We start from the raw sequence: 15023 nt of genomic DNA, 5'->3' as shown, positions 1-15023 counted from the left end.
TGTCTCTAGAGTTGGAGCCCTGGTAGATAGACTCCACTTTGTCCCTGTATTGTCTCTTGTGTTGGACCCGAAAAAAGGTGTTGATCGTTCATTGCAGTGTGTGACATAAATGTGACGTTATTTCCATGCTTCTTCCGTTGACTAATAAATGCACTGAACATGTAGGCTGCTGCCGTACCCCATGTGTAACATGCTAAAAATCATGATCCTACAAGAATGGCAATGTTTCCCATTCCTCCTCTTCCTTTCTTTCTTTTGCCCACAAACAGTCCCAGGATCCAAGCCAGCTAAAAATAAAGCCTGTGTGTGTGTGTGTGTGTACACGTGTGGGTGTGTGAGCTTGAAAAGAAGCAGCATAAGGCCAGCAGACTGCAAGTCTTCCACGAAATGCCTAGGTATATACCGGCACATATGGAAAGGAGTGTACACACACACACACACACAGCAGCAGCAACTGCCATCTGCGCAGAGCTCCTCGTCGGTGGCGACATCCGCCCACGCTCGCAGCCGTAGAAATCAAACAAACAACACTGCGAGACAAAGCATCTCATCTCATTCCTTTTGGCATCCGAAACTGATATGTGGAGCGGGGCCAGGCCGAACGCAGGGTTGCCTCAGACGCACTGGAGGCACCAAACAGAGGTGACGGTTAACGGTAGGTTCTTAGGGAAAGGACGAATGTAACACTGCGCAATGCTATGAAAGGGCCGGGTGCTTTTTTGAAAGTCATTCTTTACTTTTAGAGAGTTACAATAGGATAGGAATCAATATTGGACAGGCAACACATCATACCAGGCTTTGGACATAGTGGTGTTTGTTCACAGTTCTTAGAGGCCTGCCAGTACAGGGGGCTAAAGTGCCCTGAGAGTGGTGCCGGAGTTAAGGGTTCATTCCATCAGGTGCATGGACACGTTCAGCAAGTTTCACAGTAATCTGTTACATTATTTCATATCTAAAAACCGGACTGAGAGCCTGCATGGACGCCAGCGGCTCTTTGTGGCTGCACTTAATGTGATGTTTACCAGTGGTCACCGATTTACGCTGATGGGAATGCCATGGGTGTCAATTATTTGGTCGTCGAAGTATTGGACGAATTTATTTATTATGACCTGTCTGGGGATCACCAAGGTCTTCAGGATTCATCTCCTGGGGACCATAAATGTCCGCACCAAACATGGTACAACACATCAAATATTTCAGTCTGGACCAAAGGGGTGGACTGACCGGCAAACAGAAAAATCCCATGCCCAGAGCCTCACCACTGGAGGGGGTGGGGGAAAAGTGTGGGTTCATCAGAGTTAAAGCGATGAAATAATCAGACTCATGTGGTTCATCCACAAAGAAGCAATGAACGTATTCAGAAAATTCACGGTAATCTGCCCGTTAACGTCTTGATATATTTTACGTGAGAGGTCAGGGGGTCCAAAACGGAGAGGGTTCATCCTCTGCGGAGCACGAACGTGTTCAGTAAATGACCAACAGTATCCAACAGCAATCCGTCCATTGGATCCTCTTACAAGTGGAATGATGCAGATGTATCACAACACCAGTGAGGGCGGAAATAAATCGTAAACTATGGAGAAAAATGACTTATGCCGGGGTGATAGCTCACATTGGACTGAATCTTCACCTTCAACCCCCCCAACCCCGCATTCACTTCACACACTGAGGGGCTCACAGTGAGGGTAGAGAGGAGGCTGACGTTTCTCTAGAAACACTCAGGTCGGATGTCGGATGAGGTCATTCTTCCTGGATTCATACGCAGCACACACACACACACACTCACACTACAGAGAGAGAGAGAGAGAGAGAGGCAGATGCCGATTTCCACATCATGCGAATAACCTCAATTTACAGGTTTTTACACTTACACACAAGCTTTTTCCAAGATTTTCTTTTCTAAACACGTGTAATGCAGCAAGCACAGTGGTATTCTATTTTTTTTTTTTTTCCCCCATTACTTTGAGAACAAAATGTGCTCAATGTCCAACATTTTAAAAGCCAGTGAGTACAACTCTCATTCAAACCACCAGCGTATCCATAAATATCTACAGCGCACTGTGCGCATTTCTATGCGCTTTTCACAATCTGTGACATTCGTGTCTAAAACTGTTACTGTTATGCTGTTACGGAGTCCCGGGAGTCATACTGTACTGAATGAGATGAGTCGGTATAGCGCATAAATAATAGAACGAGGTAAATAAGTAAACGCGTTGTAAATAGCAAGCTTTGTAAAATGATAATGGTCATGTTATTACAAAAGGATTCTAGGAGATTAATGAGAATATTAAATGATCACCCCACCAAGTAATTGCAGTAATTGTTGGAGTTGTTGCGCCCATTATTATTTTTGCCTTGTGTGTTTTGCACGTCACGAAGTAGTGCAGTGCATTTAAATTAGCATGTTAAGTTATGGATAAAAGATTATTTGCAAGAGTGCAATTTTCAGATTGCAAGAGCCGTGATTTTAAGTGGGCTATAACAATACCGCCCCCCCCAAAGAATTGAAAGCGGCACAAAGTGGAAATGCTCAAGTAAAGTGCAATTACCACAAAATTGCACAGTACAAAGGGTCATAAATCAGATACTGATCCATGAATATATTTATACAATTGAGTTTAATGATTATGTTTCATTCTGTTGAGTCATTTTTAAATATACCGCTGACCGGAGTTTATTTCACAGAAAACTGTATGATCTCTGTCGATTAGAACAACTGCAAACAGATATATTCGTCATGTTGTTGGTGCTGACCCAAAAAGAGAGAAAATTCTAAGATTCTGGACTTGAGGCTGCCAAAAGAATCAACAGAAGTAAAAAGCTAACGTTGGGCTATAAAGGAACTCCACCACGGTCGCGTTACTTCAACGTCACCACCACTGAGCTTCGCTTTGAAAGAGAATATAGATACAGTAGATATAGATATATAGACAGATAGATATAGAGTATAAACACAACGAGGCTGTAAAGGCGGACTAGTGAGTAGATGACTTTCTGCGTTCGGCGCAAAGACGTTTAACGTCCGCGACAACCTCTGTAGTCTCATTTAGCTGCTTGTTAGCAAACCGCCTTTTTTAAGACACGTGAAAAACCTAAAATCTAACCAAAAAACAATTCAAAAACTGCACTGACGGAAGCGTAAAAATGCAGACTAATTTCCCGGGTTTTAGGACTCATTCCTGCAGCGATGACTCCGTCCTGTAATCGGGGGGTGTAAGCATATGACACTCAATTGCAAAAACAGACTTTTCCCACGGAGGTGTTGAATTGGCATGTTGCATGTTATCTGTATCGTCTGTCACTGTTGCTTCCGTGGGAACTTTGGGGATGAAATTCACTGTCGGGGCAAACGGCTGAGGCATGCAGGAGCCAGACACACCCACCCACACAGACGTGGCTGAAAGGACGAGTGGCGCAAAGCGGCGGGGCAGAGGTTCGCCGATGTGGGGGGAAGGAGTGCAGCAGACGGACCGGCTAAGAGAGAAGTGATGAGACTTACAGATGCACATGGTATGCTGTCCTCTCGCTGCCTACATGCTGTCTCTCTCTCTCTCTCTCTCTCACCCTTTCTTCTGGTAGAATACACTCCTGAACAAAATCTTAACGCCGGGGGGGGGGGGCGTGACAAGAGTTCGCATTTCGCACTGGTGGATCGTAAGCAGGTTGTAAGAATAGGCAATTTATTGAAAACTGCATTTAAACTCAAACAGGCTGTTCATCAGCTGATCAAAAGTTTAAGGCCATGGCCCAAAAAAACCCCCAAAACAGAACTAAAAGTGTCAAAAAAAAAGGATTCAGTAGTGAGTAGCCTCACCGATCACTTCAAAAGTTCGTTTAGGCATGCTTGATGCGAGTGTTTCCAGGAGGCTGGTGGGAACGTTGCTCCATGTGGTGAAGATGGCTTCACGAAGGGCATCCACGGTCTGGAACTGACGTCCGTTGTTGTAAACTTCCCTTGCCATCCGTCCCCAGACGGTCTCAATGGGGTTTAGATCAGGGGAACACGCAGGATGGTCCAAAAGAGCGACGTTATTCTCCTGGAAGAAGTCCTTCGTCAGGTGGGCTGTTGAAAGCCCTCAGTCACGAGGGATGCCCGCTGCAACATCTCCACATGGCCAGCTGCCGTTTGACGCCCCCTGCACAACCTGAAGCTCCGTTGTTCCGTTGAAGGAAAAAGTACCCCAGATCATGATGGAGCCTCCTCCACTGTGCCGTGCAGAAAACATCTCCAGGGTGATCTCCTTGTCATGCCAGTAACGCTGGAAGCCATCAGGACCGTCCGGGTTACATTTTTTCTCGTCAGAGAATAAAACGTTCTTCCACCTTTCAGTGTCCCATGTTTGGTGCTCCCTTGCAAAGTCCAAACGGGCAGGTTTGTGGTGTGGGAGGAGACGTGGCCTTTGAAGACGTTTTTGTTGTTCTTTAAGCCCTTCTCTCGCAGATGCCGTCTTATGGTTATTGGGTTGCAGGCAGCAGCAGTAACGGCCTTAATTTGGGTCGAGGATCGGCCTGTGTCTTCACGGACAGCCCGCCGGATCCTCCGGCCCAGCGCAGGTGAAATTTTTTTGGGTCTACCACTGGGTCTTACTGCGTCCAACCTCGGCAGCGATGGCGCGTTGCGAGAGGCCTTGCTTGTGCAGCTCAACAGTCCTGCCACGTTCAAAGACAGAAAGCCTTTTTGCCTTTGCCATCAGGAGGTCATGACAGTGTGAATGCCTGAATGAAAATGACATGAAAGCCAGATTTTTGCGCCGATTTGGACTTTTTAAGGCTGTGGCCTTAAACTTTTGATCAGCTGATGAACAGCCTGTTTGAGTTCAAATGCAGTTTTCAATAAATTGCCTGCTCTCTAAATTTTTGTCTCCTGTTTCTTCTTTTTCGCATTTTGAACCTCTACTTACAACCTGCTTACGATCCACCAGTGCGAAATGCGAATTCTTGTCATTTTTCCCCCGGGCCTTAAGATTTTGTTCAGGAGCTTGGGGGTTGCAGCAAAGAAATGGCCACACAGCACTCTCAGCACCAGGCGCACAAACAAAACCTGTATTTTCTGAAGTCATGAACGTTTTGAGAGATCCGTTAATCTCAGAACGTATAATAAGAATGCCTCTGAGTTTTAGATTCAACACGTTCTGTTAACTCACTCATCCTGCTTTTTGGGATACTTATCATGGACTGACCAATGATCTTCCTCCAATGACCGGAATGGCTGGATCACAAGCAAAAACAGACTGCTGTAAAGTTAATATTTTTGTAATTACTGTCTGAGGCCCAGACATACATTTGTCAGTGGAGCTTAATCTTTGATTCAGATCAATATTTACTGTGTGATTTTTAGTTTGAAAGTCCAACCAAGAAAGAAAAAGAAAACTAAGCATTTTTTTTTTTTTGCAATGCTGAGGGCACACAATATTACTATGCAAAATAATATCCATCTTTATGACACTTAAGGCCAACGGTGTCATAAATATTTATGAAAGTGAACTGAATTATACAACAAATGACTTGCGGGAGTTTTGTTGTCTGCAAGGCTGCACTCGCACATGTGGCATTAAAAATCGTATGAATTCTATTAGAACAGTGACTCAAAAATGTCCCCCCAGAGACCACCGGCAATTGTCTTTGGGGTGCTGGAGTTTTGGAGTGATACTCAAGATAACACTCCGAAGATAACACTGTGGGATCTGTTTGCCAGTCGCCGCTGTACAGATGAAGAAATACACAATTGAGGGTATAGTAAGGAGCCGAGGAGTGGAGCTCACCAGCACCTTAGATAAGCACTGGTTTTAAATGGGACGTTAGCAGCTACTTTTTGCTGGGTATGAAAGGCTGAGGCACTTGTCAATCAAGCACCCTTATTGCACTCAATCAACAATGGTACACCGAGACACACATTAGAAGAAGTAAAGCTGATATGACACAAAAGACAAAAAATTAAACTTCACGTCAATATCGACTTTCACTCGAGGAGCCGTCGCATCTAACCTGTTTGGTTTGGTTCAAACAGACGGGCGCACTGGTGAGGACCGAGCGTTCGAGAACTGAAAGGGCGGGTCTCTTTCTGATTCCGATCAGACTCCGACGCCGTTTGTGGAGTGAATGCATATCAGGCCAACCAGGGGATTTTGTACTAGTAGATATGTGATTTTAGCACGAACCAAAAAAAAGTTAAACTACTATATCTATCCGATGTCAAAAAGCAATCTGTATAGTTGTTCAAGATGATTTGGTCACCATGTTGTCTGGATCATTACCCGGAGATATTAGGGATTCTAAAAGTGGATTTTAAAAGTGGATTGTTGTCTTGAGTCATTTTGAGCCTTTAAGGCAACAATACCAGTATCAGTGACAGGTGAACTGAACCGGGTTACAGGTGTGAAAGCGACCTTAAGTATACAAACCAAAAATGTCGCTTTAGTTGAAAGCCTCAGCTAAATAAATTGAATGCAATGTAATGAATATAATATATTCTGAAGGAACTTCAAGAAATGACTTATCTGATAACCAAAATATCTTCATGGAAATCCACTTTTAGAATCCCTAATATCTCCGGGTAATGATCCAGTCCTACAACCCTGTACCTCCAGGGTAATGGTCCAGTTCTACATCCCCCGGTCATGATCTAGTCCTACAGTTTCGGTCCTTTTTCCCTTGTACCTCCAGGTTCATGATCCAGTCCTGGGACACATGATCTAGTTTTGTAACTCCATACATCCTTTTGACACATGCTTCCAGATCATTCTCAAGTCTTACAACCATTTGGCCATGATCCAGTCTTACACCCCTACACCAGGCTTACATTCCTATGTCTTCAGGTCACTGTCTTTGACCCAAGCTTGCTTGGCTTTCAAAACACATTACTATTAATATCTTAGAAGTCTGCAGTCCGTTTGTCAGAACCAAATTTCTCCAAGCTTCCGAAATGAACGTCCTGACATTTGGGGAAAATGCGCTCATCAGAGCCACAGATAGATGAGGAGATGGATATCAGTTTCAAGTAGAGAAATACTGTAGGTCTAGCTTAGCATAAAGACTAGAAGCACAGCGATCCTTGCCCAAAATCTTTACGCCCCTAAGTGGAGGATTTCAAAATGTGTACCTGCAGACTTCTAGTGGTAGAAGTATCAATAAATACAATGTGGCAGACAACGACAAGGCCCACCCTGCCACCACCACCACTGCATGAAGCGTAGAATATTAAACCACACTCAGTGACTGCCAGCATACGTCATTTGTTTCACGTTGTATGAAAAAAGGAAGCATAAAAAGCAGACATTGTGGTTTTAACGGTAGTTAAACGCGGTTGGAGCTATCGCGTAAACAAATCTTTCAAAACCGCACCTCTGCATCTTCAGCTATGGCAAGTTAACAACACTAATGACTCGGAGATACGTGGGGGGGTAAATAGCAACAACAGTTAAGTCGAATATCTGATCTGGGGGACAAACTACCACTACTACGACTACCTTTCTCCTACCTTTTTTTTTCTCTAGCCTTGTGGGTGGCTTCACAGGTCGATGGGATGACCTTTGATGGGGTCTGGGCAGGTGGGGAGGGAGGGGTTGCTAGTAACTAAAGTACAAACTGCTCCAAAACCACAATGTCTCCGTTTTACATGTTGCTGTCGCACATTAAAGTGAATAATAATTACACACGGTACAGCACAGAGACATTAAACTGTAAAAACCCAGTCATCGCAAACTTAAACGCCAGCTTTTCCCCATGATGCCTTACTGTGGCTGTGCCGGTGACCGTCTGACTGCCGGAATCTGACCCGCTCTGCTCACTGTGGCTCTGTGATGACTGGTACATGTTGAGTGGATGCTCACTGACGGAGGCCTGGACCCCGGTGTAGTCCTGCGGTGCCGCTGGGTGCTGGTGCGGATGCGGGTGGGAGTGTGGATGCGGATGGGCGTGTGAAGCTGTGAACTCAGCTGGAATGCCGTTCTGTGGAGGGGAGGCAAACTGCGCTGACGGGTAAGCCTGTGCCATGGACGGGTCTGGCGGTGCCGGTGTGTCCTGGTTACCCTGCATGGACAAAGAGATTCACCTTTTAATTTAGAGGATCGGTTCATCGCTCCATCGTTGGAGATTTTGCTCACTTCCTGCATTCCCTTACTCGACATGACCTTTGATTGGTTTACAAAAATTCCATCTTATTTTGTGCTTGTCATGCTTGGGGCATGGCAATGTCGGTTGGTTGGCCACTTTGGGCCGGACTGAAATATCACCAGCACTTCAGTGCAGACGTTCGTGATCCCCAGAGGATGAACCCTAATGACGATCCCCAAAGTGGTGAGCACCATTAGCTGGTTGACATTTTTCATTCAGAGTAAAATGCCTCAACAGCCATTGGATGGATTGCCTTGACGTTTGGTTTATGACCTAGATTTGCTGTCATGATGGCATGCCAACGAGCCAAAACGAAGGGCTGAGGAGAGTGAGCACCGCCTGATGAATATCAGCATGCTAACATTAGAGTAGCGCTGTACAGCCTCAAATTGTTCTCGCCTCACAAGCTGCAGGCCCTATAGGCGGTGGTGTTGGCTGATCTAGCTATCTGGCACTTTTCCAAATGGCTAGATTGCAATGGAAAATTTGGTAGGGGTCTCCAGAGGATAGCATTTAGTGTCACCTTCAGGCCACAATCTCTACCTCAACACAATTGTCTCGATTACAACTCGCTGTGTCTTGACAACTAATGCCTGGAATTCTGCGAAGGTTGCTGTGGATGTTAACGGTGCCCCAGAAGATGAATTTTTGTTGGAACCCCCTAAACACGAACGTCACATCGTAATAAGAAGATTGCCATGTAACTCACTGAGCACATTCATGCTCCTCCAGGGGTGAACTTTTTTTCTATTTCGGACACTCCATGAGCGTTCCTTTAGCTGAACCCTCAGAGAAATCTCAAATTTGACTTAAATTCCCACAGCCGGTAAGACTCAAAGAAGAGGAATCATCGGATGGTTTTTCCTTGCGACCAACACTGTCGGATTGGGAACACTGAAGCCTCTGGCGACCGCTAGCGGCTAACTGCTAACTGCTGGCGGACAACAGCCAATGTGTAACCTATACACCGCCAACTTCTGACGAGACTACGCGTTGCGGCAAACCTAGCTTATTCGCTCCAAACCAGTTGAAAAGTTCGCTTAGAATTAGCCTGACAAGTGAATGGAAACACGGCTACGGACTGTTTCCTCTTGGAGCGAAGCCTACGTCTGACTACAATGTGCACCCACATACAATGAGATACAAACTATGTGATACCTCAGCAATAGCTTTTAGAAACAACAACAACAACAACAACAAAAAAGTCCCATTGAGAATTATGAGTTGCAGAAATGTGGCTTAGGCAGTCTGAGGCTGTGAGTCGCGACAGAAAAGTGGAAACGTTTGAGGAAAGAAAGGTGAACGTGCCCCCCCCGAAACACATAAGAGTAGGGACGTGTAACTACGTGTGAGTGTGTGTGTGTGTGTGTGAGAGAGAGGTTACTCCTGTGGGACATTCATATCTCAACCATTACAGAGAGAGAGAGAGAGAGAGAGAGAGAGAGGTGCAGTCATATGTAGGAAAAAGAAATAGAGGGTGAGCGAGAGACAGAGAGAGAGAGAGAGAGAGAGAGAGAAAGGGATGCAGACAGTGAGTCTTGGCTAAATGCTTTGCAGTGTAATGAGAACCACATTGAGAAGGCTGAAATATGCTTTACGTGGCAGAGCACTGCACACACACACACACACTCTCTCTCTCTCTCACACTCACACAAGCTCACAGGCAACCGAAGGAATACAATTAAAATTCAGAATAAGCGCGAGAGAGAGGGAATAAAAGCGTGTGCTTCCTCAGCGCGTCCCTCTACTCTGCCAAACTATCTCACTGTTTCTTGTCCAGTCCACTTTAAACGCGAGTCCTGTGTTTTTTTTTTAAATGCCTCGGGCCTCGGGCCTCTCCTCTCCGTCGACTTGACTATGCATGTGCGCAAGCAGCGCTTTTGTCCCACTGCCGTGTTGTCGGTCGGCATTCTCTGTTTGGAAAGGCCACAGCTCAGCGAGGCACCTCGCCAGATGACGTGAAGAGCTGCAGGTCTACCTGCACCAAACAACCTACACTTTAGTTACGATGGCATCGCAGTCACCAAAGTCACCGCCGAGATCTTGGAAAACGGTAACGTCATCAAAAGAATAGGTCCAAATGGGCAGTAAGCCAGTCCTGACCATCCCATCGCTCATGTTCCTTTCCCCCCGCCTGACCTATTTTTTAAGAGATGTCGCCGCATTGCGACCACCAGGAAGTATCCTTCCACAGCAGTTCAGGAGGGACTGAGGGAAACACACAAGAGGGGATTTTTCTCGCTGAAAAGGGCCGTAACGTTCGGAAGATACCCAACTTTTGGAAGCCTTGCACAGAGAGCCCAAGCCATCATCATCATCATCATCACCGGCTAGCCTCTAGTTCCCGCCAGCTTCTGTAATCTCACTTCCCGTTTATATCGCACTTTTACAACCTTAACGGTTCCCAAAGCGCTTCGCAGCTCAGGCCATGTTCACACATTCGAACACACACACCGATGGCGACCGAGCCATCGTAACGTTAAAACTCACTATGACGCTCTCTTCTAATTGTCATCTTCTTCTTTTTTTTTTTGTTTTGTTCGGTTTTTCGAGCTCTAATCGCTGCTGTCTAAAAACACCTCAGTCCTCGAACCCCCTCGACTCGCCCCCCCCCTCCGTCCGGCCCGCAAAACGCTGGCTCGCGGCTCATGGCGTCCATCGAAGGCCACCGCAATGCCAGACGCCGCCGCATACTGTCGAGGCTGTATTTGTTTTTGTCATTGCCGTCGTTGCAAAGTGACAACTTTGTGGGATTTTGAATGGCCATGGCCAACCGTGAGCAGGGAGGGCGACTTCAGCGGTTGAACTGTCTTCAACGATACGATTCGAGTATCGTCATGAAGGGGACTTGGAAAACAAAATGGAAACATTTTCAGAACAACGCTGATGTTTCATATTGCACATGCCCCCCCTCGCCAATGCAATGAAATGAATAGTAACATCTCTCTCTCTCTCTCTCTGCCCCCTCCGTCCCTTCACATTGCCTTACCCTCACTTCCTCCCACTGCTGAACAAACACAACAAACCTTTTTTCAGCTGGCACGGTTTCTTGCTTTCATTTCCAAAAACAGAGCTGCAGCTCCTCTCTCTCTCTCTCTCTCTCTCTCCCTCTCTCTCTCCCTCTAATGCGTAAATTCATCGACCCTCGCTAGCTTCTGCCACAGATGAAGGCGAAAGAATGAGATAGAAAGCAAGAGGTGCGCGCATGCATCGCCGACACCCACATCAACGGAGCGTGCAGCCCTGCGAACCCACATGCACTGCATATATATATATATACACACACACACACACGCAGCCCATAAAAGGAGCATGCAGCATGCTGCCTTCTGCAGTCACAGCACAAACAGTGTGGAGCGAGAGAGAGAGAGAGCGAGTGTGGAAGTGACAATGAGAGAGGGAGAGAGAGAGAGAGAGAGAGATGGAGGAAAAACAAGTGTGTATTCTCCGAAGTACCTGCTCTACCATCTTGCCTCAGCCTTCCTCCACGCACATCCAGCTGCGCTATAAAGTCCAGCCCGCCAGCGTCTGCCTACAACCAGCATCAATTATGGATGGCTTTGTGTGTGCGTGTGTGTGTGTGTGTGTGTGTGTGTGTGTAGTGGGGGGAATGAGCAGACGGAGGAGGAGGAGGAGGAGGAGGAGGAGGTGCCACTGTGAATGAAAGCAGCATTCCCCAAAAAATGTTTTCACCACTCTCCTCTCTTTCCTCTCTCACAATCGTCCCCTTCTCTTCGATTTATACGAGTACTAATACTAATCTTTTTTTTTTTTTCTCATTTGCACTGTTAAATGATATGGCCAATAGTATATGGATACCCCTGTCCACCAGTGTACCTTTTTTTATTTCCTGGTTTAAGACATTATACAGTTCCAGTAATGAAGAGCAATAATGATATTTTCCCGCTCCAACTTTTGCTCCAGTTTAGCTGTGGAATGAACTCGACAGGCCTGCAAAGGGCCCCGACCTCAACCCCATCCAAACACAACCGGGGGGTGAACTGGTGGGGCCGTGAGCCGCACCGCCGATAAGAGTGTCAGCGCGCTTCAAATGAAAAAGCTCGAGCTGTACCCGAGGGTATTAAATCTCCGAAGCTGACGATCCTGACGTTCCATGCCCAGATTTTTACGCGATTTTGGACACGTTGCCAAACTACCGCTGTAACGTAATTAACAGCCAGAAGATAATATGAATATTAAAAAAAACAAAAAAAAAAACATCAACACCCCACCCACGCTAATTCTTATAACATTTCTTCTGGTGCGGTGTCAACCAATCAGGGGCCACCATCGCGCGTAAGCCATCGCGCGTTTCTGTCATAACGTATGATTTATGCGAGAGTAGCAACTTGAATTTATACACACACACAACACAACAATAACATTCACGATTTTTCATTAAAATATGTATGACACAATTGGAACGCCCTTAATGGACCACACGCCGCTGGTGATTAGTGTACATATGTATGATGCGGGGGGGGGGTTCACGTGGCGAGGTTATTCCCGTCGAATTGTTGAGTTGTTGTCGTTGTGAAGTTAACATAGCAGCTACGTTCCGCTGTTAGGAACCTACGGTGGTACAATTTGAGACGCCTGCGCTCGAATTGCGCCCATCGTAGTGCAGCGCTGAGACGCAAATCTGGACAGAAACGGGTTGACGGCAATCTGCTGTCGTGCCTGTCTTCCCACTTCATGCTGTGCTACAGTCACCTGGTCTCAGGGCTCTCCTGCAGCTGAACGGGGGGAGCGAATCTCCCACACATCTAGGTCCCCGGATCTGGTGGAAGGGTTCTCACCAGGCCGAGAGTGCAGGCTGTTGAAGCAGCAGATATTACGCTGCCCGTGGATGTGGAATGACATGTGGTTCCTAATAATCCATTTTTAATAAATGAATTGACTCTAAAAAAAAAAAGTGTGTGAATACTCCAGTGGCCCACGTTTGTGTTGGTAAAGTTTAATATTACAAAAACGGCGTCTTTCACAGTTTTAAGAAAAGGAAAGAATGAATGTTTTTTTTTCTGATTCCCCAACACAAATAACACCAAAAAAGTACATTCAGATTTTGAAAACATCCACTCTTGTCAAATTCAAGCAATAAAGAGGACCCAGCTTTGCTTTCCTCATCAAACAAGCTAACCTGCTTCGTTTTCTGTCCCTCAGTGATGATCGTTTTAGTGGCGGGGTCCGTGGCCTCCGCCTCTCTTATGTAATGCCAGGCTACAGGCTCTTTGTGAAAGACTGGATCCGTCGGTCTCTGCCGCTCGGTGGCTTTCATGGGGAAAAAAGCCAACATCGGTCAACAGTGAATCACGGAGCAGAGAGAGAGAGAGAGAGACGCACACACACACACACACACACACACACACACACACACAGTGTGTCATCTACAGATCAATAGTTTTGCTAAGTGGCCACGGCCTTCTAACTGTTTGATTGCCCAGACACACACACACACACACACACACGGGGAGAGAGACAGGGAATGTGTGAGGAAGGAGAAGCTGGATGAAAGGGGGGGGGGGTTCCTGGTCATGTAGACGACAGACGGCTTGGGGTGATGTGAGGCACGGTGTGACCGAAGCAACGCCACTGAGGAAGGGTGAACGCACACACACTCAGTCAGGACCCGAGGCCAGACGTCATTCATTCATTCATTCATTCGTTCATTGTGACGGAACAGTCATGAGTCAGCCAGCCTCCCACTATCGGTCCCAACGTGAGCCAGCCCCCCCCCCACCGTGAGAAGAAGAACCTTGTTTTTACCGGCATACTAGCAGCATGAATGACCAAAACACTCCTTGCACACCAGTTTAAACCACGCGGTCATGACAGGCCTCCTATCCTTTAGAGGGGGGGGGGTTAAAGTTCACAACATGGCGTCACACTACCCCCGCGGTTAATCACCCCTACCGCCGGATTCGGTCTGAATGCAGCCTCAGTCTACACATCTGGACTCATGGTGGTAATTCTTAGATATTTGCATTTCATGTACCATGATGTGTTTTTTTTTTTTTGGGGGGGGGGGGCTGCAGAAAGGGCCGGGAGAAGATACATAAGGACTTATCTGAACTGTGAATCATGCAAAGCTGCTCTGGTGGAGTCCCAGAATAAAAAAAAATATCAAGCTGAATTAAGCACAATATGGGACCTTTAATTAAAACCATATACTCTCTCTCCTTATAAGACACTCTTCATTCTCCTGTTTTGTAATTATTTGTAAATTCTCCATATTTTCGGAGCACATCGGTGCATGCTGCTTCCACATTCTTTAAACCGCTACGTAGAGAGTGTTTGGACAGTTATTCGCAGCGATATAACACGCTACAAAGTCTTTCCTCGTTCCATGCTGTGAATGAAATGACACTCGGAGTGAAGTTTCCGTCAATTAGAAACCCCCCCACCCCACAAGTCAGCTGCCACAGTGTAGCACGTTATTAATCCAAGGTTTCTACAAGAACTGCAGGCGATAATTACTGCTTTACGAGTGTGTTTATGCGAGGTCTGAAACTTGCAGTATATTGCTTTGTATATGTGTGTGTGTGTGTATGTGTACGTGTGTGTGTGTGTGGGGGGGGGGGGGACGCACACGTTCATTTGCCTAACAAGCCCAACAGATGTCCCGTGTTCAGGGTAAATGTTTGCACTTTGTAACCGACATCCATTACGCCCGGCACATGCAGCCAGCGAAGAGAGAGCGAGCGGTTGTGAAAACACAGACGGCGGCCGGGCAACATAGACCCATCTGTTGTCACCGGGAGAGAAGTGTTTGCTGGCACACACACACACACACACACAAAACTGTGAACAATCCTGATAAATCACCTCATGTAATAGCAAGTTTGTTTATTTTTTTTAGTTTTTACATAAATGTTTATGTAACATTAACATTAATAATTGCTAGAATCTGA

The 15023-nt window shown here is 46.3% G+C and overlaps 1 protein-coding gene across 3 annotated transcripts in view; it reads right to left on the bottom strand.

Moving 5' to 3' along the window:
• Positions 1-15023, bottom strand: part of rbfox1 (RNA binding fox-1 homolog 1) — a 103766-nt gene that overhangs the window by 43769 nt on the left and 44974 nt on the right. The window contains exons 1-2 of one of the 3 annotated variants that reach the window (XM_070924028.1): positions 11569-11595; positions 7735-8028 (exon numbers count right to left, since the gene is read on the bottom strand). In XM_070924028.1, the coding sequence (XP_070780129.1) occupies positions 7735-8028; positions 11569-11580 (306 nt within the window). In that variant the 5' untranslated portion in view covers positions 11581-11595. Of the gene's footprint in view, positions 1-7734; positions 8035-11568; positions 11596-15023 lie in introns of those variants that run through there. The other 2 variants (XM_070924026.1, XM_070924027.1) reach the window with 2 other exon arrangements.

This window comes from Enoplosus armatus, chromosome 17 (genome assembly GCF_043641665.1).
Source record: "Enoplosus armatus isolate fEnoArm2 chromosome 17, fEnoArm2.hap1, whole genome shotgun sequence".
Classification (NCBI taxonomy): domain Eukaryota; kingdom Metazoa; phylum Chordata; class Actinopteri; order Centrarchiformes; family Enoplosidae; genus Enoplosus; species Enoplosus armatus.
This window is presented reverse-complemented; position numbering and strand designations above follow the sequence as displayed.